The sequence below is a fragment of the Myotis nattereri genome (genome assembly GCF_964212035.1).
Source record: "Myotis nattereri genome assembly, chromosome: 2".
In the NCBI taxonomy this organism is placed as follows: domain Eukaryota; kingdom Metazoa; phylum Chordata; class Mammalia; order Chiroptera; family Vespertilionidae; genus Myotis; species Myotis nattereri.
This window is the reverse complement of record NC_138076.1, coordinates 90,718,570-90,746,443: the sequence shown is the minus strand read 5'-3', so window position 1 is coordinate 90,746,443 and position 27,874 is coordinate 90,718,570. Positions and strand designations below refer to the sequence as shown.

Below are 27,874 nucleotides of genomic sequence, written 5' to 3'. Positions count from 1 at the left end.
ATAGGAACGATTCTTAAAAAATGATCAGTAGGTAAACAATGAATTTTAGGGTAAAGAGTAAAAAAATCAAAATACAAGACTAGTACATTATCAGGGTTTTATCTCTAATTCAACTTGTATTTGAGGCAGTCTTCAGTATTTTAACCAGTGAGTCCGAGGAAGCTGTGTCCCCGGATCCTCGGGAGATTTCATTATTGCTGGCATCGCGGCAGGCGCAGGTCTGACCCAGCACTAGTTCCCGCCCCAGGACGGGGCGATTCTGAGGTAACATCGAGTGAGAGGCAGGCGGGGTGCGAGGCAGCCCATTCCCTGCGTCACTCCAGCAAGCCGGCCAGTTTTTTCACTTAAAAATAAGAGTAACGGATTATGGTTTGCCATAGCTCTGAATCAGGCAGTGTAGGAAGTAAACATGGTTTGGGAGAGGCCTTTCTCTGGGTAGCACCGGTTTTTCTCCGAGACTAACAAGGGCAACAAACTGTGAGTAAGCCTTCCGCCACGACCTTTAAGTGCTGAGGTAGAAACAAGTGGCTTGTTCCCTTTTAGCTGGGTCCTCCGACGAGAGGGTTGCTGGCCTGTCCCGGGTCCGCCCCAAGGCCCAGGGAGCCGGCTCCGTCCTCACGGCCCAGCGGGAGCGGCGGGCCGCTCGGAGATCAGTCCTGGTCATAAACAACCTCTCACTTCCCTTCCCCCGCCCCGGGCCCGCCCACGCCGGGCCGGCCCTGAGGACCGAGGCAACTCCTCCGCTGACGGCGGGCGTGCCTCCTACCCTAAACGGGTGTTTGATCCGTAACTTCTCTCCTCCTCGCTCGCCCCGCGGGGAAGGGGCTTGTTACGGAGACCGCGGAAGCACCGCCGAGGCCCGCGTCCACTTCCCTCCTCCCGACCCCTATCACCTCCAACAGCCAAGGAGAGCGCCGCGGCACCGCCGCGCAGACTCACAGCCGCAGCCGACCTGCGCGCGCGCGCTGACGCTGCTCCCGCCCCCACCCAGCGATCCTTCCGCGGTCCGTCTCCGCCCCTTCCCGGAGCGGGCCTCCGCGTCCGCCGGCCCGCCGCTCACCCCTCGCGCTCGCTCGCTCGCGCGCGCACCCGACGCCCCGCCTTCACGCGTGCTCAATAACAGTTCCCGAAGCCGGCCTACAAGCTTCGCCTGTCCCTGAGCTGTTTGAATATGCTAATGAGGGGCTAAGCACCAGCCAATAGAATAGCGGAGCGGTGCGTCACGTGGCGCGAAGACGTGTCAGGGGGCGGTGGCTCTGCAGCCCCAGCCCGAGTTAAAACCGGAGTGTGAGAGAGAAAAGCGCTTCAGTAGCGAGAGGGGCTGAGAAAGTGGTGACACCGCCGGGGTGCGGAGGGAGTCCCTGAAACTTCTCCCAACAGCCCCAGGGCCAATCTCCTTTCAGCCCACTCCCCTCTTCGCCAGCTCCCAGGTCCCCACTCCCTGCATCGGGGGTGGGGTGGGGGGCCAGGCTCGTCTCCCGCTGGGACACACACAGGGGCCGGGAGCGGGGACGGGACCCCCGAGGCGGGGGGACGGACCGACAGACAGACGGCCGGCTCCCGCCCCAGCGGGCAGGCAGGCAGGAGGAGGCGGAGACGGGGGTACGACGGGCAGGACTGGGTCTGGGAGTTTCCTCTCAACTACCGGGGGAGAAACTCCCCGCAGCCGGAGGAAAGACCCAGACGGTGTTTTCCTCCCGGGGGCCGCGCTCCCCCGCCCCGCGTAGCGGCGGTCGCCGCCGCCGCCACCGGCGCCTCCACCTCTACCATCTCCTCTTTCTCCACCACCGCGGGCCCCGGTTTCCCGGCCAGCACTATGCCCATCTTACTGTTCCTGATAGACACGTCTGCCTCTATGAACCAGCGCAGCCATCTGGGCACCACCTACCTGGACACGGCCAAAGGCGCGGTAGAGACCTTCATGAAGGTACCGACTGACCGAGCCCGGGCGTCGACCCCGGCCCGGCTGCCCGCGGGCGGCAGGGGTGGCGGGGAGCGCGGCCGGGGGCGGCGAGGCGGAGGTGTCGGGGACCTGACTGCGGGAGCTGCCGGGCTCGGGGACCCCCTCCCCCACCGCGCGGGCGGGCGTGCGCTGCGAGCCGGGCTCGGCCCGGGCCCGGGCTCCGGCCCCGGGCGGTGTGTCGGAGCCGATCTGTGTGTGTGGGGGGCGGCGTGGGGGGGTGGCCGCGGCGTGTGCGGTACTGTAGGGGGGCGGCGGGGCCGGCGGGCGCCCCTTCTCCGCCTCGTAACCTCGCTCTGTGCTTCCCTCTCACTCGCCCTGTTCTTCCTCCCGCCCCCCACCCGCTCTCCTGCAGCTCCGCGCCCGGGATCCTGCCAGCCGCGGAGACAGGTATATGCTGGTCACTTTCGAAGAGCCGCCCTATGCTATCAAGGTAACAGCGCCTGCCCTCCCCCTTCCCCTTCCTGTTCCCTCCTCGCTCGCCGCCCCCCCATTCACCCTTCATGTGGCTCCCCTCCCCCCCACGCTGTGCTCCAGGCGCCGAGGTCTTTTTCCCTACGGGCTCCCACCCCTTCCCCCGCTCTGGGGCGCCGTGGCGCGGTGCGGAGTCGCGGGGCCACCGCCGTCCCCTCCCCAGCCCGGCCCGGCGGCGGCGGTGGCGCTGCGATCAACATGGCCGACATTTCCCCTCCGCGGCGTGAGCGGCAGCAATGAACTGTGGGGGATATTTATTCAACTTAGCCCGAGTGACAGCCGGGCCCGGCCGCCGGGAGCCCGGGTTTGCATTAAAGGGGAATCGGCCCGCGGCTCGGCCGCCCTCCCGTTCTCGCCGCCGCGGGCCAGCCTGGCGGGGCTGCGGGCTTGGTGTTAGGAGCCTGCCCGAGAGGTCGTGGGGCAGCGGGAGGTGAACTTCAGAAGTCCTGCCCGCGCCTGCTTCCCGCTAGCACTTTACATCCCACGTTTTGGGTGTTAAGTTAGGGAGTGCATTTCCCAGGGAAGTTGCGAAGTAGTTGGGCTGCCCAAAGCTGTAGTGCAGGCAGGGTGATTCTTGGCCACCTTTGGAGGAGAGTTTCTTCAGCGGTGATAGGGAATTACACGTTAGTCAAACCGTAGTGCAAAGCAAAGCAGCTGTTTGATCAGCTACAGATTGTAATGGTGTTTTGTGTATACATGGCTTTAAATAGTGAAAAAAAACCATTCTTACATATTTCTTTCTAGGCCGGATGGAAAGAAAACCATGCAACGTTTATGAATGAACTGAAAAACCTTCAGGCTGAAGGACTTACGACTCTTGGCCAATCCCTAAGGACAGCTTTTGATTTATTAAATTTAAATAGATTAGTAACTGGCATAGACAACTATGGGCAGGTAGGTTGAATATTAAGGTGGAAAACAGTTAATTTTTCTTTTTGTGGAAAAACAGTCCAGTCCAAAAACTATATAACATGAAATACAGTACAAAAGATTTTGGATTAAAATACAACAAGCACATAATACAAAAATGAAACTCTGACCATACTATATATGTTTTATACGTAGTCCTCTTTTTCATCTTAAAATGTATTTGTTACCTGCACTCACATAAATAGATAAATATCCTGCCTCATCCCACTCAGTACAGACACTAGTTGATTAGTGGTCTTCATTTCTATGCTAGAAAAAATGTTAGGAAATTATTCTGTTTGTTATATCAGGGTTTAATTTAACTATATTGTATAACTACTATGAAAGGTAAGATTTTCATTGGAGTGCAATAACTGGCTGAATACATTTAAGATTTCTCAGCTTTTGAAGTTTATACCATAAGCAATTATTCAGGAAGAATTCTTAATTCATTTCTGAATTAAATGGCAGGTCCAGAGGTGGTGTTTTAAAATTTATTTTAATTTTTTTATCCTAAAACCTTGGGAGAGAGGCTGTTTGAAAATATGAAAGAACCTTCCCTTACTCCCTTACTCCACTCCCTACACTCTTCCATCTACTGCACTTGCTTGTATCTGTCTGAAGGTGAGAAAGAGCTTTAAATCACATGATGGTTCACTATGGAATAATGTAAGGCAATCTATTACAACTTTTTGAGATTTCAGTCCTGGAAAATAAAAATGTGTTATGTTACACATAAGAGAATATTAAATCCAAGAAGTTTAATTTTTATGCTGTAGTGCAAAGCACTATTACCACAATGATATATTTAGGTATACATTTTGTTCTTTTCTCAAGTTTCATGAGCCTCAGTTTTTATGAATTTCACAAATTTCAGGGGCAAATAACCTTACTACAATTTGTGGTTGTTTTATATAGAAAGAAACAGAATTGTTCCCTTGGTTTAGAAATGTTTGCATTTTACTTCTTAGGAGTAACTTAGCCATATAGCATTTAGTATGCCTTGGAATTCAGTCACTTTGTTTCTGTTTTTATCTAAATGGATTCCCATTGTTTAATTAAGTAAATGTGTATTTTCCTACCACATTAACCTTTTTGTTTCCCCTTCTCTGTGTTGCTTTATTTTGCAACTCAGTATTTTAGGCAGATTTGCCAGGACTTTTTTAGTTTGTTTTTGTAAAATAATGGATTTCCTTTTCTTTTCATATTTCTTTGTTATATGTAGTACTTAAATAGTCTTTCACTGCTTAAGGTTTTGGTCTAAATTTCTTTTAGATCAAAAAAAAAATTTAAAACTTGCCATTGGTTATCCTTTTTCGGTTGTCAGGTTTTCAGTATGTAGCAGAACTATTGATTTTCTGTTTTTCTGCATTACATTTCATAAGTGGGAAAGACAATTAGACACATTTACTTTCTACCAGCTAATTAAAAATATTGCTTAGGGTGCTTCCTTAGAAAAACTGATTATAATGGAGAGACTGATGACATTTGTAATTTAAACCTGTATTTCTTTTTTCCCAGTTGCCATCTTCCACTGGAGATCACTTAAGTTCTTGTCCATAAAGATTACAGAAAGTTTGAGGTTGAAGGTGGTCCAGCTGTGCTGTTACCAGTTTGACCAAGAGAAAAGCCTGGAGATTAGGATGTTTTTGCATGTTAGGATTTATTAATTCAACAAGGGGAAGGAATAATATTTCTCAGTTATTTTGATGAATAAGCAAGGAGAGATATTAACACAAGTCCTGAGCTGGCACATAAAATGATACTAGTATTAAACTAACTTAGGAAGCCACAATTTCAAAATGAAAATGAAAATGATGGAGTAAAGTGTTTAGTGAGAAGAAAACATCTTTCCAGATAACATTTTTCATCATAAGACTTTTTTTTGCTAATTTAGATAGTATACATTTACAATTATAAATTGTAAATTATGAAGAATTTTGGATGTCTCAAATAATTAACACAAAATATAGTTCATGTATTTTCTTTGTAAAAGTACTTTGTATCTGCCTATTTTCTGTGGAATACCCCTTACCCTGTTTTTACATAAATAACTTTCATCATCTATGCTAGCATCTGTGGAGACCACACTACTAAATATTTGTATATAATCACAATAATTGAAGGAAATGAGGAAAGGCCAGCTAGATGCTTAATTTTATAGAGCATCTGAAAACCTTTTAAGTTTATAAGTTTTCTTAAATATCTAAATTTGATTCTTCAGCATAAATGTGGGCATGTGCGTATGTATGTATGTATGGCATAGATACTGCAAACTTGCTCTCCCCACATACATGTACATACGTGATTTTTCTATAGCCAAAAGTATTTTTAATACCTATATTGCATCTGTTAATTTAGTTAGCATACCTATAAGTGAAACATCTTTGAGATATTAGTTAGGATACTAAGGAATTTGCAGGGCCTCTGTAGAGTAGCTGAGAATAAAGAATGATTCTTGGTGAATGTTTTCTTCAAGCATTTTGGATATCCCACTAAAAATATTCCTTGCATTTAGAAGTCCTTATAAATATTTAATTTTGATAATTAGTACCATGTCTACAGTCATGGAACAATGTGTAGCTTCTAGTCAAATCTTTTCCTTAAGTATAGCAGCTCCTTATTAAATTGCTTATCATTGCAGCTAAATTCAATATATATATTTTTCACATGTTCACCAGACTTTCAAAAATAATGCTGATCTTTTGAGAGCCACTGAACATTTGAACTTAATTTCTAAAGTTAGGGCACATCTAAAGTTATAGAAGTCTGATTAAAGTTTTATATGTATTTTGGTTTATTTTTTATACTGTTCCAAATTACTCTGTTTTCTTGAAATGTTTTCAATATTGCCCCCTCCCACCCCCGACACACACTTTTTTTTTTAAGTTCGGTTCCAGCTATATTCAGATGTTAAATATTATTCTAGCCTGTAATTCATCATTTTTGTCACTAGACTGATTCAATACTCCTACAACTCATTATACTAGTACTGGTTAGGTTATTTCAGGATTTAGAATGGTACCTGACCTACTACTACTCTGTGTCCCCTCTGTGAAGATAATCTTTGGCCAATACCCTAAAATGAGATGTAATGTGTATTTAATTTTTTGAGTGTACACTTCATTGGAAAATGGTGGCTTTCAGATAAGATTAAATAGAATGAATCTTAGGGAGAATAATTTTAAACAATTTGATTCTTCAGCATAAAGAACTTTTGGTGAACTTAGCAGAAAATGCAGGTAGAGTTTTTCCTCCTTTACCCAAGAGTACACATTTAATACTCAGATAGTACAAAATACAGGCCTCTTTTAATGTTGGTAGGTCAAGTAATGAAAACTTGATTCCCATTTGGATTTTTGGTTTCCCATAAGCTATCAACAAATGTATTCACAGTAGTTTGGTATTGACTATAGACATCTTTTCAAAAGAAAATTAGATTATTGTACTTGAACATACTATTATGCTGAATATGAACTGGAAACACAATGGTGAATTGTATTTGGTAAATTTTTTCAGTGCCTGAATATTTTTCCTAAATTTTAAATTGTGGTAAAGAACATATAAGAAAATTTACAATCTTAACCATTTTCACGTGTACTAGTAGAGTTCGGTCACATTGTTCCAACCAGTCTTTGGGACTTTTCATCTTGCAAAACTGAAACTCTGTACCCATTATATAGTAGTAACTCCTCATTTTCCCTCTTCTCAGCTTCTAGCAACCTCCATTCTACTTAACTGTCTCTATGAATTTGACTGCTTTAAAAATACCTTGTGTAAGTGGAATCATACAGTACAGTTGACCCTTGAACAATGCTGGGGTTAGGGACACCTTCCCCTGCTTTTGACTCCCCCACTACCTAACTATTAATAGCCTACTGTTAACTATAAGTGTTACTAATAACAGCCAATTAACACATATTTTGTATGTTATATGTATTATATCTTGTATGCTTATAATAAAGTGAGCTAGAAAAAAAGTTAAGAAAATTATAAGACATTTACACTGCTGTACTTATTTATTAAAAAACAACAACAAAAACCAAGTATAATTGGACCTGTGCAACTCAATTCCATGTTCAAGGGTCAACTGTATTTGTCTTCTTTCAACTGGCTTATTTTGCTTAACATAATGTTCTCAGGGTCCATACATGTCAGGATTTCATTCCTCGAAAGGCGTAATAATTTTTTATTGTATGTACATACCACATGTTGCTTATCCATTCGTCTGTCAGTGGACACTTGGGTTGCTTCCACCTCTTGACTATTGTGAATAATGCGGCTATTAACATGGTATGCAAATGTGAAAGGTTTTGTGTTCAATTCTTTTGGATATATCCCCTGAAGTGCAGTTGGATCGAATGGTAAACTTTTTAAATTTTTGAGGAACTGCCATTTTTAAATTTTTGAGGAGCCGCCATGTTGCTTCCCATAGCGGTTGCACTATTTTATATTTCCACTAACAGGCACAGTAATTACAGTTTCTCCACATTCTCATCAACACTTATTATTTTGTTTTTCTCAGATTAGTCATCGTAATGGGTGTCAGGTGGTGATATCTCATTGTTTTGTTTTGTGGTTTTTAAAAAATATATATTTTTATTTATTTCAGAGAGGAATGGAGAGGGAGAGATAGAAACATCAATAATGAGGGAGAACCATTGACTGGCTGCCTCCTGCATGCTCACAACCTGGGCATGTGCCCTTCAGTCCTCAGGCCAATGCTCTAACCACTGAGCCAAACCGGGTAGGGCACATTGGTTTTTTAGCATTTACGTGATTGTTATTTATGTTGAGCATCTCTTCATATGCTGGTTGGACATTTGTATATTGGCTTTGGAGAAATGTCTATTCAACACCTTTGTTCTTTCTTCTTCTTCTTTTTTTTTTTTTTAAGCTGTAGGAGTTCCCTTATCAGACAATGTGATTTGCAAATACTTTCTCAGATTCCAGGGGTTACCTTTTCACTCTATTGATTGTGTCCTTTGGTGCACAGAAGTTTTAATTTTTATTTTTTTATATATTTTATTGATTTTTTACAGAGAGGAAGGGAGAGGGATAGAGAGTTAGAAACATCGATGAGAGAGAAACATCGATCAGCTGCCTCCTGCACACCCCCTACTGGGGATGTGCCTGCAACCAAGGTACATGCCCTTGATCAGAATCGAACCTGGGACCCTTCAGTCCGCAGGCTGACGCTCTATCCACTGAGCCAAACCAGTTAGGGCAGAAGTTTAAAAATTTTTTTTTTTTAAATATATTTTACTGATTATTTTACAAAGAAGGGAGAGGGATAGAGATTTAGAAACATCGATCAGCCGCCTCCTGCACACTCCCCACTGGGGATGTGCCCGCAACCAAGGTACATGCCCTTGACCGGAATCGAACCTGGGACCCTTCAGTCCGCAGGCCGACGCTCTATCCACTGAGCCAAACAGGTTAGGGCAGAAGTTTTAATTTTTGATGCAGTCTAATTTATCAACATTTTTTGTTGTTGCCTGTGCTTTTGGTGTCATATCTAAGCAGTCATTGACAAATCCAATGTCTTTGAAGCTTTCCCCTATATTTGTCTTAAGAGTCTGCCGAAACCGGTTTGGCTCAGTGGATAGAGCGTCGGCCTGCGGACTGAAGGGTCCCAGGTTCGATTCCAGTCAAGGGCATGTACCTGGGTTGCGGGCACATCCCCAGTGGGAGGTGTGCAGGAGGCAGCTGATTGATGTTTCTCTTTCATTGATGTTTCTGACTCTCTATCTCTCTCCCTTCCTCTCTGTAAAAAATCAATAAAATATATATTTAAAAAAAAAAAGTTTTAGTTGTAGGTCTTACATTTAAGTTTTCAATCTATTTTGAGTAAATTTTTGTATATGGTGTAGGGTAAGGTTCCAACATCTTTCTTTTGCATGTGGACATCTGGTATTCCCAACACCATTTGTTAAAACTGCCCTTTCCCCACTTAAAGGTCTTGGCAAGTCCTTAAACTTTTTAGCCTCCTAAAATTATTTTTAATAATTGTTGTTAGCTGATAGGGAGCTCTACAGTAAAACTTGCTTAAATGTTTTTTCTCCATCTTTATTTAATTGTGTAAAAGAGGAGGAATGGCCAGGAATGTGAAAATTTGAATCCCAGTTCTGACCTCAACATTTGCATTACTTTGTAACATTGGACAGTTAACTTTACTACCCTCTCTCTCTGCTGCTTCGTATTCTAATGAAGCCAGTGTACTGTTGTTATAAAATCAATGAGAGGTTTGATGAGAGGGTTAAATGGGGTGGTATAGTAAAATGTATTTCAAAAATTACGAAGTGCTCAGTAAGGCACAAAGCATACTTTTTTCATTAATAGATTAGTTTATTTCCCTCTAGTTTTCTATTATTTTTCAGTTTAAAATTTGAGATTATTATACAAATCTAGTGACATGTTAAGCTGATTTTTATTACATGGTTTAAAATCTATTAGTGGTATATTAAATGTATATTTTTCTGGGCTTTGTATTCTTTTTTGGGAAACAGTGCAGTAAATACTATAACTTGGTGAAAGTTGTAATAATGGCAACTGATAAACGGATAAAGTATAGGGCTAGTATTTAAAAAAAATTGTTAAGCAAAAGTTGGACATAAATAGTTCAGCAGGTAAATCATTATTTTGCAGGAATTAAAGTTAGAAAAGGAACACACATGCTTTAGGGTTCTTTCAAAGAGGGAGCTCCCCCTAGTGCATTTAAGATGAGATTTAAATAAAGAAGCTTTGAGGAGCACATCTATTGGGAAATCAGGGATATTTTAATAAGGTTTGACTGAGCTCAGAGTAACGAAATGGATATGGTTTATTTCCCATTGAGTGTTATTTTTAAAGGTGGTAATTTAAATAAAAAATTTGAAGGTTTATTTTTTTAAAACACTTGCTATAATTTTTCTTCATAATATTACACTCCAAATTTCTTTTCTAAAGGAACAAAAACTACCCTTTCATGATTTTTCAAAAGAAAATGAAAAACAATAAGGATATCATTGCATTCTTAACTAGAAATTATTAAAAAGGAATGAGTACAAAAGGTAAAAGTAATAGGTTCTGCTTCTTCAAAGAGAATTTTATTTTTCCTTCTTGCAAGAGGTTGTCAATAATTATGTATTAAACTAGGTACAACTGAAAATTAAAAGGCCGGCAACAAATCTAATATTTGAATGAAATAATCCACTTATTCGAGTATTTTGAATTAATTTAAGATCATTTGTGCTCAGAATTAGCTAAAAGGATAGTTTATCCATGTTCATGTCATGGGTTTCTTCAGCGAGATTGTGTAATATTTTGTAACTTGAGATTTTCTTAAATATTTAAAATTATTTTTAGCCATCATAATCTTTCACCCAAATTTATAATCTTGGTGGGCTTTTTTTTAAAAAATCACATAAACCAGTCATGTTCATTTTTTTAATTAAAAAAATTTTCCTTATATAAATTTAATTTTTGTTTAGCCTTATTTTTAATCTATTCAACTTAAGCATGGTCTCCAGACCATAAACAAAATACTGAACTTTTTTTTTGGTTTTGTTTTAGGTTGTATTTATTTCTTGATTTTTTTTCCCACCAACCTTTTATTGAAATATAACTTAGTACATAGATCCTAAGTCTGAAGTTTAATGAATTTTTGTATACACTCTTGAAAAAAATTTGGACTTTGCATATATTGACAATACTTTACATTGGCCTTTCTATAAGTATTATGGTTATTGTTTCATAGGGCTTTAGAAGTCAAAGTGATGTTAGACGTTTACTCCATCGTTTTTCATTTTATGGATAAAGAGAGTAACGCCTAGAGAAGTTAAAATGCTTAATTGACATTTCTGAAATATTTTAAAGATTACAATTGGTTATAGAGTAGTTATGCAGATTTTATTAGTAGTTTATGTAATACTTAAGAATACATTTTAGTTAAAGGCATAACCAGTAGATCTGAGCTCTTTTTTGGGGTATATCTCTAATTCTTTAATGAAATATACATTCTTTCAGTTCCTCTGAATACCAGGCATTTCACTTTGCCATTGTATTACATTTAATCTTTCTTGTAGCACACTATTGAAATAATGTTTATTAGATTCAGATGAATTTCCTCCCTACTCCCATGTTTGGAAAAAAATAATGAATTTGGAGGATAGTTGACAGGATTTTTTTATTTTACCAACATTAGTTTAAGCCTAGATACTAATACATATATATATATTAGTATATGTATATTTTTTTAATGGCACCTTTTGACTTTATTTCATAGATTATTACATTTCTGATGTAGTTAATTAATATAGAGCTCTTAACCTAGTCAGTTAATTGACTTTTCTGTTATAGTACACCAGCCAATATTAGTGCTGTAATTGTAACTTTTTACTTGGAAAGTTTTGTAATTAACTATTATGTTTCTTTTCATGTAAGGTAATTTTGAAAATCTCTAATCATTGTTTTTTAAGATTCAGAAATAACTGCTTGATTCTGAATTCCTACTCCACCTATAAGTTTCTGGTATGTTTTGTAACCTCTTAGCCTTTAGTTTCCCCATTAGGAAAATGGGATGAAAGGATCTATCTTGCCAGGGTTGTGGTAAAGATGAGGTGATATACAACATAATTTATTATTTTAACACATATTACCATTTTTGTGACTTTCCTTTTATTTGAGTTTTAAAAATTGGAGTTATGGTTACATAGAGTATTTTATCCAGTCCTTTTAGAACAAGCAGTGTGATAATGAAAGAACTGCTTCATTAGAACTGACTGTGCCTGGCTCTGCCACTTACTAGCTTATGCTATATTGACAAGTCCCTTAACCTCACTGAGTTTCAAATTTCCCATCCACAAAATGGTGATAATACCAAACTTGAAAATTTTTATAAGAATTAGAAATAATGTGTATGTGTGTGTGTGTGTATATATATATGTATACATATATATATACACACACATATATATAATTTTAATATAATTTTATAAAAATTTTATTTAGACTTTTTGTTGTTGGGAATTCCAAATGCAAGCTCAACTATGTATAAATAATATTTGTTATTTACCTAGCAAAGTATTTGCTTGGTACATGGTAGAAATTCAGATGATGATGATGATCATCATCCTGAATAGTAAGGTAAACATTTAATAGGGTAAAGCTTTCTAATTTGAAAACTTTGAGAGAAAAAAAAACCAATAAAAAGTGTTTCATAATTCATCACGGCGACCGAGAGTTAAGCTATTCAGTAGGTCCAGCTAAAGTAAAATATCTTGCCATAGAGAATGCAATGGCTTTTGGTTTTGAATTGAAGCGCTATAGATTGCTCCAGAAATACTTTCCTGTTGGTATTACAAAAGTATTTCCCCTCAAATCTGTTTCTTGTTCAAAAACAGATAATAAGTGTTTTTATTAAAAAAAGTTTTTGATTTTCAAAGCGAGAAAGGGCTTAAGCCTCTTTGAGGAAATTTAGATTCAAGTCAATTTCTAGGGCTTTGTAATAGTATATTTTAGAATTTAAGTAGGTGATAGTTGGGATAGGGGAGAAGGGAGATGGTTTTTGTCCAGAAAGGTCAAATGTAAAGTGTATGATCCCTTTATTGTTTGTAATGTAGATTTATTGTGGGGGGAAAAATATAGCAGGATAAGATTTTTTTATGTGACAGTATTTCTTTTTTCGGGCATATATGATTTGAACTTTGAATATCGATATATTGAGATAGTTGCCCATAAACTATTTTAACTTACAATTAAGAGGTTTAGTTGTAAACAAAGGACAAATTTATATCAGCCTAGTAATGTCTTACCACTAGTCTCTATGGATTCTTGCTTTTCTTATCTGTGCCGTAAAAGGGTACGACAATGTAATATATATATATATATATATTATCCATAGTTTTGACAGAAAAAGCTAGAGGACTTATGGGAAAGGTCTTTGGAAGGATTAATGCATCTAAAAAAGTGTGTTGCAGAAATACAAACAGTTCTGACTATTTGGGAAAAAGTAATTGTAGCATTAGCTGTTAAGTAATATAATTTGTAACTAGTAAATGAAAGGATTGATACTGTCATGTTAAATGAATACTTTCCCTTTGTCTTAAACCTGGTAAACATAATTAGATATTAGAAATCACCAACAAAGTCTTCTAGCTGTTATGGAATTTAAACACTGGAAGCATCCAAACAATTATTCTGGAAGGGTTAAAAACAATAGGTCATTATTACTTTTTTTTTTTTTAAATATATTTTATTGATTTTTTTTACAGAGAGAAAGGGAGAGAGATAGAGAGTTAGAAACATCGATGAGAGAGAAACATCGATCAGCTGCCTCCTGCACATCTCCCACTGGGGATATGCCCGCAACCCAGGTACATGCCCTTGACCGGAATCGAACCCGGGACCCTTCAGTCCGCAGGCCGACGCTCTATCCACTGAGCCAAACCGGTTTTGGCTCATTATTACTTTTGATAATAGATTATTTTTAATCACTGGGATTGAAGATGATGGAATATTCAGTGTTCTATGAAAAGTTGGTTGTAAAAAACCACAGTGGGTGATGTTACAAAGGCGAGGTTGGAAAGAACATGGCAGACTGTAGTACTCTTATATTAGGAATAAGCAAAACAATGTATTGGCCTTTGGAAATACCTTAGTTGTCATGGTTCCTGATCATTTATGCACTTTGGCCTGTAATAACTAATGTAAAATTATGAATTTTCTGCAATTTTAGTTGTCAACCCCATTTCTCAAATCAGTAAGCTAGAGAGAAAAAACAAGAAATTGCCTCCAGAAAATTGGGCCTAAGTCAAGTAGTAGAAAGAGTAAATTTTATTGTTAACCCATAATGGACAATGTAATCCCAAACAAGATTTGTCTGTTGGATGTAAATCCTGATGTAAAAAAGTTATCTTGTCATGTTCTTAGGACTTCCATTTTAGTGAGCTGTAGCAGCAATCTGAAACATGTAACAATCTGTTTTTATCTATTTATGACAGCTGCCTTTTCATGAGGTTCATTTCTAAGGTAGAACCTTGGATTTATATGTATAGTTAGGAAGGCTTAAAAAATTTTAACATTAGGCCCAAATATGTGGATATTATTTTGTTTCCCAAAATGTCATCTACTTTGAAAATTTAAAATCTATATATACTTTGGAAGGTATTTAGCACAAGCATAAATAATTGGAACCAACAAAAATGAATTTCTAAAAATTCATTGCTCAAGTATATATACCTAAGTAATGGATTTGGAGAAATTTAAGTATTTCCTAAAAAAATCTTACTAAAATTAGATTATCACCCATTCTTTTAGAAAATGGAAAACCCATATATAGATATAGATACAGATATAGATACATTTTTTTTTTTTTTTTTTACAAAACAGGGCCCTTTAACATTAACCGCACATTATGATTTATTTGATTAAATTATTTTCAGATTTGTCTTCAGCCATAGCATAAGGGAAACAATGGACTCAGTTTTTCCCAAGTGCTTATCATGAGTTTTTTTCCCTTTATTAAATTGCATGCTTTATTACTAACTTTACTAATATGTAACACTTATTATGCAGTCCCCTTTCATTTTCAGTTGCTGTCTTGAAGATACTTATGTAGAATATTATGGTCAAATTCCATATATTTGGTAGGACAGCTGTTGTGTGTATGAATGATTTATTTGAGAGCATATTCATATTTGTAATGTAGATGTTTTTAGAAGGAAGTAACCATAATGGTTAAAGGAATGACTTAAACAGACCTTTGCAAAAATAATATCTGCAGATTTACTGGTAATCAGCAAACCAAGTAGATGATTAATCTTGATAGAAGAGGCAGATCTGTGTGATTTATTGTAGCCAGATTAATTTTCAGCATCTTTGCTATATAACTTCACTTGTCTTTGAAGATATGTTTTCATTTTGCCTTTTAGTTTTTACTATTTTTTTGTCGTGTTTCTAAGATGTTTATTACATGCTTTGCTGGAATAATTTTTCCCAAGTTAATATTACCCAATCCATTTAATATAATGGATATATTAAGTTCTTTTAAAAAAAATTTTTTTTTTAATTTTGTTTTATTGCTTAAAGTAGTACAAAGAGTATTACATATGTCTCCTTCCCCCCCGCCCCCCCTTGCCATTCCCCCGGCCTCCCCTACCCCCCGGTGTCTTGTGTCCATTGGTTATGCTTATATGCATGCATACAAGTCCTTCAGTTGATCTCTTACCCTCGCCCCCACCCCTCAACCCTCCCTGGCCTTCCCGCTGTAGTTTGACAGTCTGTTCAATTCTGCTCTGCCTCTGTATCTATTTTTGTTAATAAGTTTATAATGGTATTTATTATCCATAAATGAGTGAGATCATGTGGTATTTTTCTTTCATTGACTAGCTTATTTCACTTAGCATAATGCTCTCCAGTACCATCCATGCTGTTGCAAATGGTAAGAATTCCTTCTTTTTTACAGCAGCATAGTATTCCATTGTGTAGATGTACCACAGTTTTCTAATCCACTCATCTGCTGATGGGCACCCTGGCTGTTTCCAAATCTTAGCTATGGTAAATTGTGCTGCTATGAACATATGGGTGCATGTATCCTTTCTGATTAGTGTTTCTGTTTTTTGGGGATATATTCCTTGAAGTGGGATCACAGGGTCAAATGGGAGTTCCATTTTTAACTATTGGAGGAAACTCCATACTGTCTTCTATAGTGGCTGCACCAGTCTGAATTCCCACCAGCAGTGCACGAGTCTTACCTTTTCTCCACATCCTCTCCAGCACTTGTCGTTTGTTGATTTGTTGATGATAGCCATTCTGAAGGTGTGAGATACCTCATTGTTGTTTTGATTTGCATCTCTCGTATGATCAGTGACTTTGAGCATGTTTTCATATGTCTCTTGGCTTTCTGAATGTCCTCTTTTGAAAAGTGTCTATTTAGGTTCTTTGCCCATTTTTTGATTGGATTGTTTATCTTCCTTTTGTTAAGTTGTATGAGTTCCCTAAAAATGTTGGAGATTAAACCCTTATCGGTGATAACATTGGCAAATATGTTCTCCCATGCAGTGGGCTTTCTTGTTGTTTTGTTGATGGTTTCTTTTGCTGTGCAGAAGCTTTTTATTTTGATGTAGTCCCATTTGTTTATTTCTCTTTAGTTTCCAATGCCCTAGATCAGTGATGGCGAACCTTTTGAGCTTGGCGTGACAGCATTTTGAAAAACCCTAACTTAACTCTGGTGCTCTGTCACATATAGAAATTTTTTGATATTTGCAACCATAGTAAAACAAAGATTTATATTTTTGATATTTACTTTATATATTTAAATGCCATTAATAAAGAAAAATCAACCAAAAAAAATGAGTTCGCGTGTCACCTCTTACATGCATGTCATAGGTTCGCCATCACTGCCCTAGGAGCTGTATCAGTGAAGAAATTGCTTCTGCATATGTCTGAGATTTTGTTGCCTTTGGATTCCTTTAGTATTTTTATGGTTTCCCGTCTTATATTTAAGTCCTTTATCCATTTTTAGTTTATTTTTGTGTATGGTGTAAGTTGGTGGTCTAGTTTCATTTTTTTTGCATGTATCTGTCCAATTTTTCCAACACCATTTATTGAAGAGACTATCTTGACTCCATTGTATGTTCTTGCCATCTTTGTCAAATATTAATTGCATATATTGGTTCAGGTCAATTTCTGGGCTCTCTATTCTATTCCATTGATCTATATGTCTGTTCTTGTGTCAGTACCAGGCAGTGTTGAGAACAGTGGCTTTGTAATACAGCTTGATATCTGGTATTAAGATCCCACCTACTTGGTTCTTCTTTCTCAGGATCTTTGCAGTTATTCGGGCTCTTTTTTTTATTCCAGATGAATTTTTGGAACGTTCGTTCTAGGTCTGTGAAATATGCTGTTGGTATTTTAATGGGAAGTGCGTTGAATTTATAGATTGCTTTGGGTAGTATGGACATTTTGATGATGTTGATTCTACCAATCCAAGAACATTGTATGTTCTTCCATCTGTTTATGTCTTCCTCTATCTCTTTTTTCAGCGTCCTGTAGTTTTCTGAGTAGAGGTCTTTTACCTCTTTAGTTAAGTTTATTCCTAGGTATCTTAATTTTTTTGGTGTTATGGTAAATGGGATTGCTTTTTTATTCTCTCTTTCTGCACATTCACTATTGGTGTATAGAAATGCCATAGATTTCTTGGCCTTAATTTTGTATCCTGCTACATTGCCGAATTCATTTATTATGTCTAATAGTTTTTTGATGGAGTCTTTAGGGTTTTTAATGTACATTATCATGTCATCAGCGAATAAGGACAGTTTTACTTCTTCTTTTCCAGTTTGGATGCCTTTTATTTCTTCTTGTCTAATTGCAATGGCTAACACTTCCAGTACTATGAACAGGAGTGGTGAGAGTGGGCATCCCTGTCTTGTTCCTGTTCTTAAAGGAAATGGTTTTAGTTTTTGTCCATTGAATATGATGTTGGCTGTGGTTTTGTCATATATGGTTTTTATTATATTGAGCTATGATCCTTCTATTCCCACCTTGCTGAGAGTTTTTATCAAAAATGGGTGTTGGATTTTGTCAAATGCTTTTTCTGCATCAATTGATATGACCATGTGGTTTTTTCTTTCAATTTGTTTATGTGATGTATCACGTTTATTGATTTGCGGATATTGTACCATCCTTGCATCCCTGGGATAAATCCTACTTGGTCATGGTGTATGATCTTTCTGATGTATTGCTGGATCTGATTTGCTAAGATTTTGTGAGGATTTTGGCATCTATCTTCATGAGGGATATTGGCCTGTAATTCTCTTTCGTTGTGTTATCTTTATCTGGTTTTGGTATAAGGGTGATGCTGGCTTCATAGAATGAGCTTGGAAGTGTTCCTTCCTCTTGAATTTTTTGGAATAGTCTGAGGAGGATAGATTTTAGTTCTTGCTTGAATGTCTGGTAAAACTCCCCTGTGAAGCTGTCTGGCCCTGGGCTTTTGTTTGCTGGAAGCTTTTTGATGACTGCTTCAATTTCTTCCATAGTTATTTGCCTGCTGAGATTTTTAGATTCTTCCTGATTGAGTTTTGGAATGTTGTATTTTTCTAGGAATATGTCCATTTCCTCCAGGTTTTCTAGTTTGTTGGAGTAGAGTTGCTCTTAGTATTTTTTAATAATAATTTGTATTTCTGTGGGGTTATATTAAGTTCTTTATTCAGAATGTTAGTATTAAGTAAAATATATTTCTGGTAGCCTCATTATTCCTTTTATGCCGGTATAAACACTATTTGGCTATTACTACTTTTAAATATTGCCCAAACCAATAATTTATTTTCTAGAATAACTTTATTCAAAGTTTACATTCCAGTTCAAATGCAAAACTAAAATTCTGTGAAATTATTAAGTATTTTAGATATATTGAATTGACATTACTGTCCTTTGATGCAGTATACTTAGCCTTATGAATTATTGAGTTTCCTTAACAATTTTTTTTCACATAATTTTCTAGTTCTTATAGTTGGTATTGTAATCATTACTATTTGATTTATTTAAATTAAATTCCAGGACATTGCTCCTTAGTCATTATATTAAAATGAATATAGGAGTTTCTCCTGCTTTTGCAGGTCTTAATTTTCAATTGTTTTTAATGTTGTTATTTTTTTAAAAAAGGAATTATATGGTTAGGTAAAGGAACTGTATTGGTATACAATTGTATAATGGAATTACTTGAAACTAAAAATCTTTCTTTTAATATGGAGTTATAACATTTTTTAATAAGCTCTAAACCTTAATGTATTCTAAGATACTCATTTTTATACACTAGCAGATTTTTAAAATTTTATTTTTGGATGCTAAGCACCTTTTAATTTTAAATAGTACTAATTTTGAACACATCATGCCCTGGTTAAAAAGTTCAAGCATTATAGAAAGTTATACAGATGCTCACTTCCATTCTTCAGAGGCAGCCATGATTTATCAGTTTGTGACATACCCTTCAGAGATCTTTTGTATGTAATCAAAGGTACTTTAAAAGCACTAATTTCTTAAGATGAATATTTTAGAGTTTTTACATCAAAAGACATGCCACATCACTTGAGAACTTAACGATAAAAATAATAATCTTGCTGAATTCTAAAACAAACATAAAATTTTAATTCTGGCCTTGGAATACTGATTTAAATGTATATCTGCCAGGTCTTTATTGACTTAAATGTTACTATATTTTGTTTGGAATCTGTAATTAACCTGTTGTATATTCATCCCTATAATATATTGAACCTCCCCATCCTTTAAAAATATAGCTATGCCCTAGCCAGTTTGGCTCAGTGGAGAGCATTGGCCCTCAGACTGAAGAGTCCTGGGTTAGATTCCCGTCAAGGGCACATGCCTCCAGTTACAGGCTTGATCCCTGACCCTGGTAAGACTGCATGTGGGAGGCAATGAATTGGTGTGTGTCTCTCATATTGATGTTTCTCTCTCTGTCTCTCCCCCTTCCTCCCATGGGTGAGGATTAACAAAACAAAACAAAACAAAATAAAAAGGTAGCTAAGCAGTATTAATGACAATGAATTATTGAATAGAAAATATAATTAAATATAATTAGGATTATGATTTCATAGATCTTACTGTAGTGTTAGAGTAAAATAAAAAGTGGAACTAATTTAAAGAAAAGTATTAAATATTAGTACAGGTAATAAGATACTGAAAAAACTCTGGTTGTGGTATACAGATGTGGAAAGGGCAATACTGAACTAAGGAATGTTATTTATTTTAGTTGTATTAAAAGCTGCTATTCTCAGTTATATATAGTTGTAATAGTGTTTATTATTATCTGTATTATGACTAGTAAGTCTTTGGATGTGAATTGTATCCTTAGATACTTTCAGAAATAAGCTTAAAGTAGAATATTATACTTAATATTAATGTTTCTATATCTTATATTTTCTTTATATTTTATGTTTTCAGAATCTGAATTTTGACAAATTATATAGGAATTATATAAAAAGAGTCTAAATGAATATGAGGTGGTTTGTCATTTTAAGAAACTTACCTGTGGTAATAGAGGAAAGTAGGATAGATAATGCAGGCTTCATTTCATATTCTTACTGTTTAAGTAAATTCTGTGAAGATGTAAATAAAGAAAACCAAAGATCTAATGTAGCAACTTAACCATTATGAAAATTTTAACAACGGTCTTGCTTAGTACTTGTTCAGTGTATGCATGAGAACTTTTTAATGATATAGTACATATTTCTTAACTATGGCAGCCCTTCCCATCTTTCTACTCATTATTTCTTTTATTTATTTGAAAAGGAAGTTCCAAGATTGAAAAAGCACAGGCTATTTCTGGAAGTTTTGATATTTTTGTTTAGGTGATATTCTTTTAACCTAGATGTATAAGATGTTATATACCTTAACATCTCTTCTGTTGATTGCTATTGGCCATAGCTTTCTTGGCATATAGAAAAATAGCTAGATAGTAAGTAATTGGTGTGGATTAACTGAAGATACTACCACAGAAGAGCCAGAGAGATCACTTTGGTGCAATTTTCCCAACAGAAACCTTAAGCCCTGGGGAAAATGTAGCGCACACAGGCATTTGGCTGTCCTCATGGGATTATTCAAAGGACTGGTAACATGGTGGAGCATGGAAGAAAACTTGAGACCAAAGAGCCCTTTGGTTTTACAGCACAGTAACAACTAAGTTTTCTAAGTGCTCAGAGCTGCCTTCCGTTTGCTTCAGAAGATAACAGCTAAGACCCGTTTAAGGGAATAGTAAAATTCCTGTGTCCCTCCCGAAAGTATATTGACAGTTTAGGGGTAAAATTAAAAATTCTGATTCTGATTCAGGTTAGTTCATATTTGGGGAGAAATTAGCCTTATTATTACATTTGCAAAACTTTTCCTTGCAATGTTTTAACATTTCAAAAAACATTTTTTACAAAAATGAGACAGGTTCTAACAGATAAGTTCTACTTTATATTTTTAAAATTTTCTTATTGGTATTATATTTTAATTGAATTAACACTGGGATATTTTTAAATTATTGAGAACTTAAGTGAAAATTTTACTTTATAAAAACTCTTTTACCTGAGGCTTTTGACCAATATTAAATTCAATTTTTCTAAGTGACAGGGTTTCCATTAGCAAATAGCTCTAGAGGTAGAATATTATAATTTGCACTATATTTTCTGGTGACATGTCTAGATTTCTTTGCCAAGAACCACTACTTTCACATTAAAACATTTATTTAAAAATATTAAATCTCTATTATAAATATTACAATAATTGAAAATATTACATATGTTCCCCTTTTCCCCCCATTGACCCCTTCTAGCCCACCCCACCCCCCACTCCAGGCCTTCACCACCCTATTTTCTGTGTCCATGGGTTATGTTTATATGCATACAAGTTCTTTGATTGATCTCTTCCTACCTGTCTCCCTCCTCCGCCTTCCCTCAGATTCCAAGTCTGTTCTATGCTTCTGTGTCTCTGGATCTGTTTTGTACATCTTGAATTTAATTCTGCTAATAGCAAAAGTAAACTTTTAGTCCCTCTACTGGCTGTCTTTGTTGTAGCAGAGCTTATTTATTTATTTATTTATTTTGAAATCTTGTAACTAAACAAAAGTCTGTTTATAACTTTATGACCAAGGTGAATTTTGAGGGAAATTCTAAATACGGACTGTTTTCCAATGATCAACTTCATAAACATTAAGAATAAAAATTTAAAATAGTAACAATTAAAGGTAAAGATTTGAGAATACCTCAGATCCATAGGTGGAATGAAAATGATCATATTTTTCTTTACTTTTTTCCTTCTACCTTTGATCTTTATCTGAATTTTCCAAACCTTAAAGCTATTAAAATTAATATTTTATCTTATATTTATGTATATACTCTCTGAAAGTTGAAGTCATATGGTTTTTAAAAGTAAACGCTAATACATACTGCGTTTTGTATGAGTGTGTTTTTGTTTGGGGAGGTATATTGATTTATATATAGAAGAAGTGATGGGTAAAATAGCATAGGAACAGGAAACCAGTAAAGGAATAGTACTACAGTAGTTAATTTCATTGCAGATAGAATATAATAAATAAAATCAAACTTATTTAATACCATTCATCATTGGGTAAATACATCATAATCCAGATTGGTTAGCGGCTTCCAACAGGACTTTCAGGTGTTGCTGGAAGATCTTATGATTTGGAGTTAAGGTTCTGGCTTTGCCAGTTACCAGCTAGATGATTTTGGATTATATCATCTAATCTCTCTGAACATTTACTTGCCTCACCAAGTTTTTAGGGTCAAATGAGGTAAATTCTTTTTTTTTTTTTTAATTAAATCTTTATTGTTCAGATTATTACATTTGTTCCTCTTTTTTCCCCCCATAACTCCCCTCCTCCCAGTTCCCACCCCACCCTCTGCCCTCACTCCCCACTCACTGTCCTCATCGATAGGTCCACGATTTTTGTCCAGTCTCTTCCCGCATCTCCCACACCCCTTCCCCCACAAGAATAGTCAGTCCATTCCCTTTCTATGTCCTTGATTCTATTATAATCACCAGTTCATTCTGTTCATCAGATTATTTATTCACTTGATTCTTAGATTCACTTGTTGATAGATGCGTATTTGTTGTTCATAATTTGTATCTTTACCTTTTTCTTCTTCTTCCTCTTCTTAAAGGATACCTTTCAGCATTTCATATAATCCTGGTTTGGTGGTGATGAACTCCTTTAGCTTTTCCTTATCTGTGAAGCTCTTTATCTGACCTTCAATTCTGAATGATAGCTTTGCTGGATAAAGTAATCTTGGTTGTAGGTTCTTGCTATTCATCACTTTGAATATTTCTTGCCACTCTCTTCTGGCCTGCATGGTTTCTGTTGAGAAATCAGCTGACAATCGTATGGGTACTCCCTTGTAGGTAACTGAGTTTCTTTCTCTTGCTGCTTTTAAGATTCTCTCTTTGTCTTTTGCTCTTGGCATTTTAATGATGATGTGTCTTGGTGTGGTCCTCTTTGGATTCCTTTTGCTTGGGGTTCTCTGCGCTTCCTGGACTTGTAAGTCTATTTCTTTCACCAGGTAGGGGAAGTTTTCTGTCATTATTTCTTCAAATAGGTTTTCAATATCTTGCTCTCTCTCATCTTCTGGCACCCCTATAATTCGGATGTTAGTACGCTTGTAGCTGTCCCAGAGGCTCCTTACACTATCTTCGTATTTTCGGATTCTTTTTTCATTTTGCTTTTCCGGTTGGGTGTTTTTTGCTTCTTCGCATTTCAAATCTTTGACTTGATTCTTGCGCTCCTCTGGTCTGCTGTTGGGAGTCTGTATATTATTCTTTATTTCAGTCAGTGTATGCTTAATTTTGTAGTTGGTTCTTTATCACAACATCGAGGGTCTCATTAGATTTCTTGAGCATCTCACTATCTTTATCGGCGGCTTCTAGACAGTTCTTGAGAGACCTTAAAAGTGTGGTTTGAACTCTATATCCTCCATTTATGTCATTTTTGTCCTGTTTCTTTGTCTCCGCATTTTTTATGCTTTCTTGGTGCACCCCCTTGTGGTCTTTGTGTGCAGTCTTGTAGTTAACCCTTGATTGTTGTAGGTAATACTAGGGGGGATTTGACCTCCAGGCCAACTAGCTGTGAGAATCAGCTGTGTCTGCAGTGGGAGAACTTCTGTCCTGATCTCTAGGGAGGTGCTAATTTAGCCTCTGCCTGAGGCTATCCCACAAATGCCTCTGTGCAAGGCTTGGGCGGGGCGGGTCCCAGGGGATCAACAGGGCGGGCGGAGTGAGCAGTTATGGCTGCTCTCAGTCCCGTCCCCAGAGGCTCTGCCTCTCAGAGTCCCAGCAACTGCTGCAAACCTCGGAGAGAAAGCTGCCCTCTAGTTCCGACCGATGCCAGACAGTCCCGCTTCTCCCGTTTGAGTCTGGGCCCTCAGAGACTCGCCCGGAACTGGAGCTCAGAGCCTGAGACTCCCTCTGGATTGAAACAGACAACCGCGCCCTCAGCCGCCAGCCCACTCCGCATGCACCTCTGCACCTTTGTATTTTCCGCACTGCGCCTCCTCTGAGTCTCGGTATGCTTTTCTCTTTCCTTCTAGTTGTAGAATTTCCCCTCAGCCAGCCTTCCTGTGGTTCTGGGTGATGTCCGTTCGGTCTTTTAGTTGTATTTTTGAAGTGGTTGTGCGAGGCGGCAATCTCTGGTGTTTACCTATGCCTCCATCTTGGTTTTCATAAATTCTTTATTATTAGAGGCTCAGTGCATGAAATTTGTGCACAGGTAGGGTCCTTAGGCCTGGCCTGTGATCAGGGCCGATCCCTTTCCTCTCCCGCCTCGACGCCACCGCTGGTTGCCCTCCCCCAGTTCCTGGTTTCCTATGGGGCTATTGGAACCTGCTGGCCAGGGGGAGAGACCAAGAGATTGGCCGTTCCTCCTGCTCGCTGACCCTGCCTCCTGCTGCCACTGATCACCTTGGGACCCAGCACCACTGCCACCCACTCCATGGTTCCCCGTTCTTCATTGGGCAATAGGGGCCTGCAGGCTGGGGGCAGCTCCTGTGTTGAGCGTCTGTCCCTGGTGGTCAGTGCGCATTATAGCTGAGTGGTCGCTCTGCCATCCGGTCAATTTGCATATTATGCCTTTATATAGAGAGATTATTATTAAGGACCTGGTTATTAGTAATTTCAGGAATAGCCTCTTGGGGGGGAGACCACTGTGTATATAAGATTATAGTAAAATTTTAATTCAAAGCTTCATTTTGTTGTTAAGGAAAAAGTAGGTTTGAATTTACCTAAAATTTTAATAACAGACTTTATGCTGAATTTGAATGCTTTTTTAAAATTTTTTATTTTACTTTATTTTTTATTGATTTCAGAGAGAGGAAGGGAAAGGAAGAGATAGAAACATCAATGAGAATGATGGATCTGCTGCCAGTGCATTCCCCCTACTGGGGATTGAGCCTGGGCTTGTACCCTGACCAGGAATTGAACCCTGACCTCTTGGTTCATAGGTCAATGCTCAACCACTGAGCCATACTGACTGGGATTGAATGCATTTTAATTTGATCTTTAGACATGGTTCTTAAGAAAGTATATTAGTTTTGGGTTGACATAATCATCTATAAACTTATTAATACACCATAGATTATTGTTATTTTACTATAGATATGACCAGTTCTCTCTGGTCATATCTATAGAATTGGAGTATAATTCTCAATGTGCTTACACAGTAACTAGAGGCCTGGTGTATGATATTCGTGCACGGATTTCGTCTTAGGCCTGGCCAGCAATCCAAGTGCCAGCATCTGGCATGGAAGGGCAGGTCCCAGGTGACCTCTGGACCCTGGTCAGCACCTGGGCCCCAGGCCCCCACATGCCCCTCCTCTGCCTGAGTCATCGGGCCCCTGCCTGGCTCCCTCAGCACCTGGGAGCCAGATGGCGGCCCCGCCCCCTGCCCCCGCCACTGGTCACCATCTGCGGGGTGATTGGTGGCGCGATTGGGCCCTGCTCGCACCCACCTTGGCCTGGCACTGCCCGCTCACCTGCTCCACCATTCTGCCGCTGTCCTGCTCTCATCGGGGCCCATCAGGCTGGCAGCACCTCCACTGCCACCTGCTGCCAGCGCCTTGTCACCAATGCCTGCCTTTTCCGCACTGCCCCCTGGTGGTCAGCGTACATCATAGCGAGCAGTCGAAATCCCTCCCCCCCTCCCCCCCCCCCCCCACGTGGAGGGGACAGTTTGCTTATTAGGCTTTTATTACATAGGATAAGAATGGATGGATATCAACTTTTGGTCAGAAAATAATGCCTTTGACTTAGGTTACAGTGGAGATGATACAGAGACACTACAGCAAATCTTTGGTCCATGCTGTGGTGGCTTTAAGATATTTGCTGATTTGTTTTTGAAAGGCAGCAAGTCAACCAAAGTAGTTTTAGCTTAAGGATGGAATTAAGATACAATAGTTTTGAAGATATTAGGACATCGTGGTGTTCTTTAGTTCCCTTTGCCTATATTTCAGCTACAGTGGTATTTGTAGAGACCAAGAAAGGAGAGAGATTGTTACATGTACAAAGATTTGTACATTTATTATGAGAGTAGAGGTTATGTGTTATGCACCTAGCACAATTCCTCACGTATGGTAGCCACTCAGTAAGTGTTTGAATGACAAACGGGAATGTGAATGGATAGTGATGGCCAGACAGATATAGGAGGGAGTGTACCTGTGTAGCCTAGCAAGTTCATGAGTTATGTGTTAAGTTTGGGAAGCACTCATTTATATGGAAGTGAAGGTAGCATTTTTTTAAAATATTTTTTTATGATTAAGATATTACATATGTGTCCTTATTCCCCACGTTACCCTCTACCCCCCCTAACCCCCCCGCTCATGCCCTCACCACCCCCCCCCCCGTTGTCCATGTCCATTGGTTAGGCCTATATGCTTGCATATAAGTCCTTTGGTTGATCTTTCCCCCTTACCTCCACCCTCTCCTACCTTCCCTCCAAGGCCCAACAGTCCAATCAATGCCTCTCTGTCTCTGGATCAGTCCTTGTTTATCAGTTTATGTTGTTCATTATATTCCACAAATGAGTGAGATCATGTGGTATTTATCCTTCTCTGACTGGCTTTTTTCACTTAGCATAATGCTCTCCAGGTCCATCCATGCTGTGGCAAATGGTAAGAGTTCCTTTTTCTTCTTCCTCTTCTTAAAGAATACCTTTCAGCATTTCATATAATGCTGGTTTGGTGGTGATGAACTCCTTTAGCTTTTTCTTATCTGTGAAGCTCTTTATCTGACCTTCAATTCTGAATGATAGCTTTGCTGGATAAAGTAATCTTGGTTGTAGGTTCTTGCTATTCATCACTTTGAATATTTCTTGCCACTCTCTTCTGGCCTGCATGGTTTCTGTTGAGAAATCAGCTGACAGTCGGATGGGTACTCCTTTGTAGGTAACTGATTTTCTTTCTCTTGCTGCTTTTAAGATTCTCTCTTTGTCTTTTGCTCTTGGCATTTTAATGATGATGTGTCTTGGTGTGGTCCTCTTTGGATTCCTTTTGCTTGGGGTTCTCTGCGCTTCCTGGACTTGTAAGTCTATTTCTTTCACCAGAGAGGGGAAGTTTTCTGTCATTATTTCTTCAAATAGGTTTTCAATATCTTGCTCTCTCTCTTCTTCTGGCACCCCTATAATTCTGATGTTGGTATGCTTGAAGTTTTCCCAGAGGCTCCTTACACTATCTTCATATTTTTGGATTCTTTTTTCTTTTTGCTTCTTCGTTTGGGTATTTTTTGTTTCTTCGTATTTCAAATCTTTGACTTGATTCTTGGGATCCTCTTGTCTGCTGTTGGGAGTCTGTATATTATTCTTTATTTCAGTCAGTGTATGCTTAATTTCTAGTTGGTCTTTTTTCATATTCTCAAGGGTCTCACTAAATTTATCGGTGGTTTCCATAAAATTCTTGAAAAACCTTATAAACGTAGTTTTAAACTCTATATCCAGTCGTTTGCTTTTCTCCAAATCTGTCATTTGTGACCTGTTTCTTTGTCTCTGCATTTTTT

The 27,874-nt window shown here is 38.5% G+C and overlaps 1 protein-coding gene and 1 long non-coding RNA gene across 2 annotated transcripts in view; one reads left to right on the top strand and one right to left on the bottom strand.

Annotated features, from left to right (window-relative positions):
* LOC308513035 overlaps positions 1 to 1,908 on the bottom strand; it is a 56,289-nt gene extending 54,381 nt beyond the window's left edge. The window contains exon 1 of the long non-coding RNA XR_013995504.1: positions 1,889 to 1,908. This is a non-coding gene — a long non-coding RNA (uncharacterized lncRNA). The remainder of the gene's footprint in view (positions 1 to 1,888) is intronic.
* Positions 1,308 to 27,874, top strand: part of INTS6 (integrator complex subunit 6) — a 119,878-nt gene continuing 93,311 nt past the window's right edge. Inside the window, exons 1-3 of the mRNA XM_081082813.1 lie at positions 1,308 to 1,927; positions 2,316 to 2,393; positions 3,179 to 3,328. Of these exons, the coding sequence (XP_080938939.1) occupies positions 1,817 to 1,927; positions 2,316 to 2,393; positions 3,179 to 3,328 (339 nt within the window). The 5' untranslated portion in view covers positions 1,308 to 1,816. The remainder of the gene's footprint in view (positions 1,928 to 2,315; positions 2,394 to 3,178; positions 3,329 to 27,874) is intronic.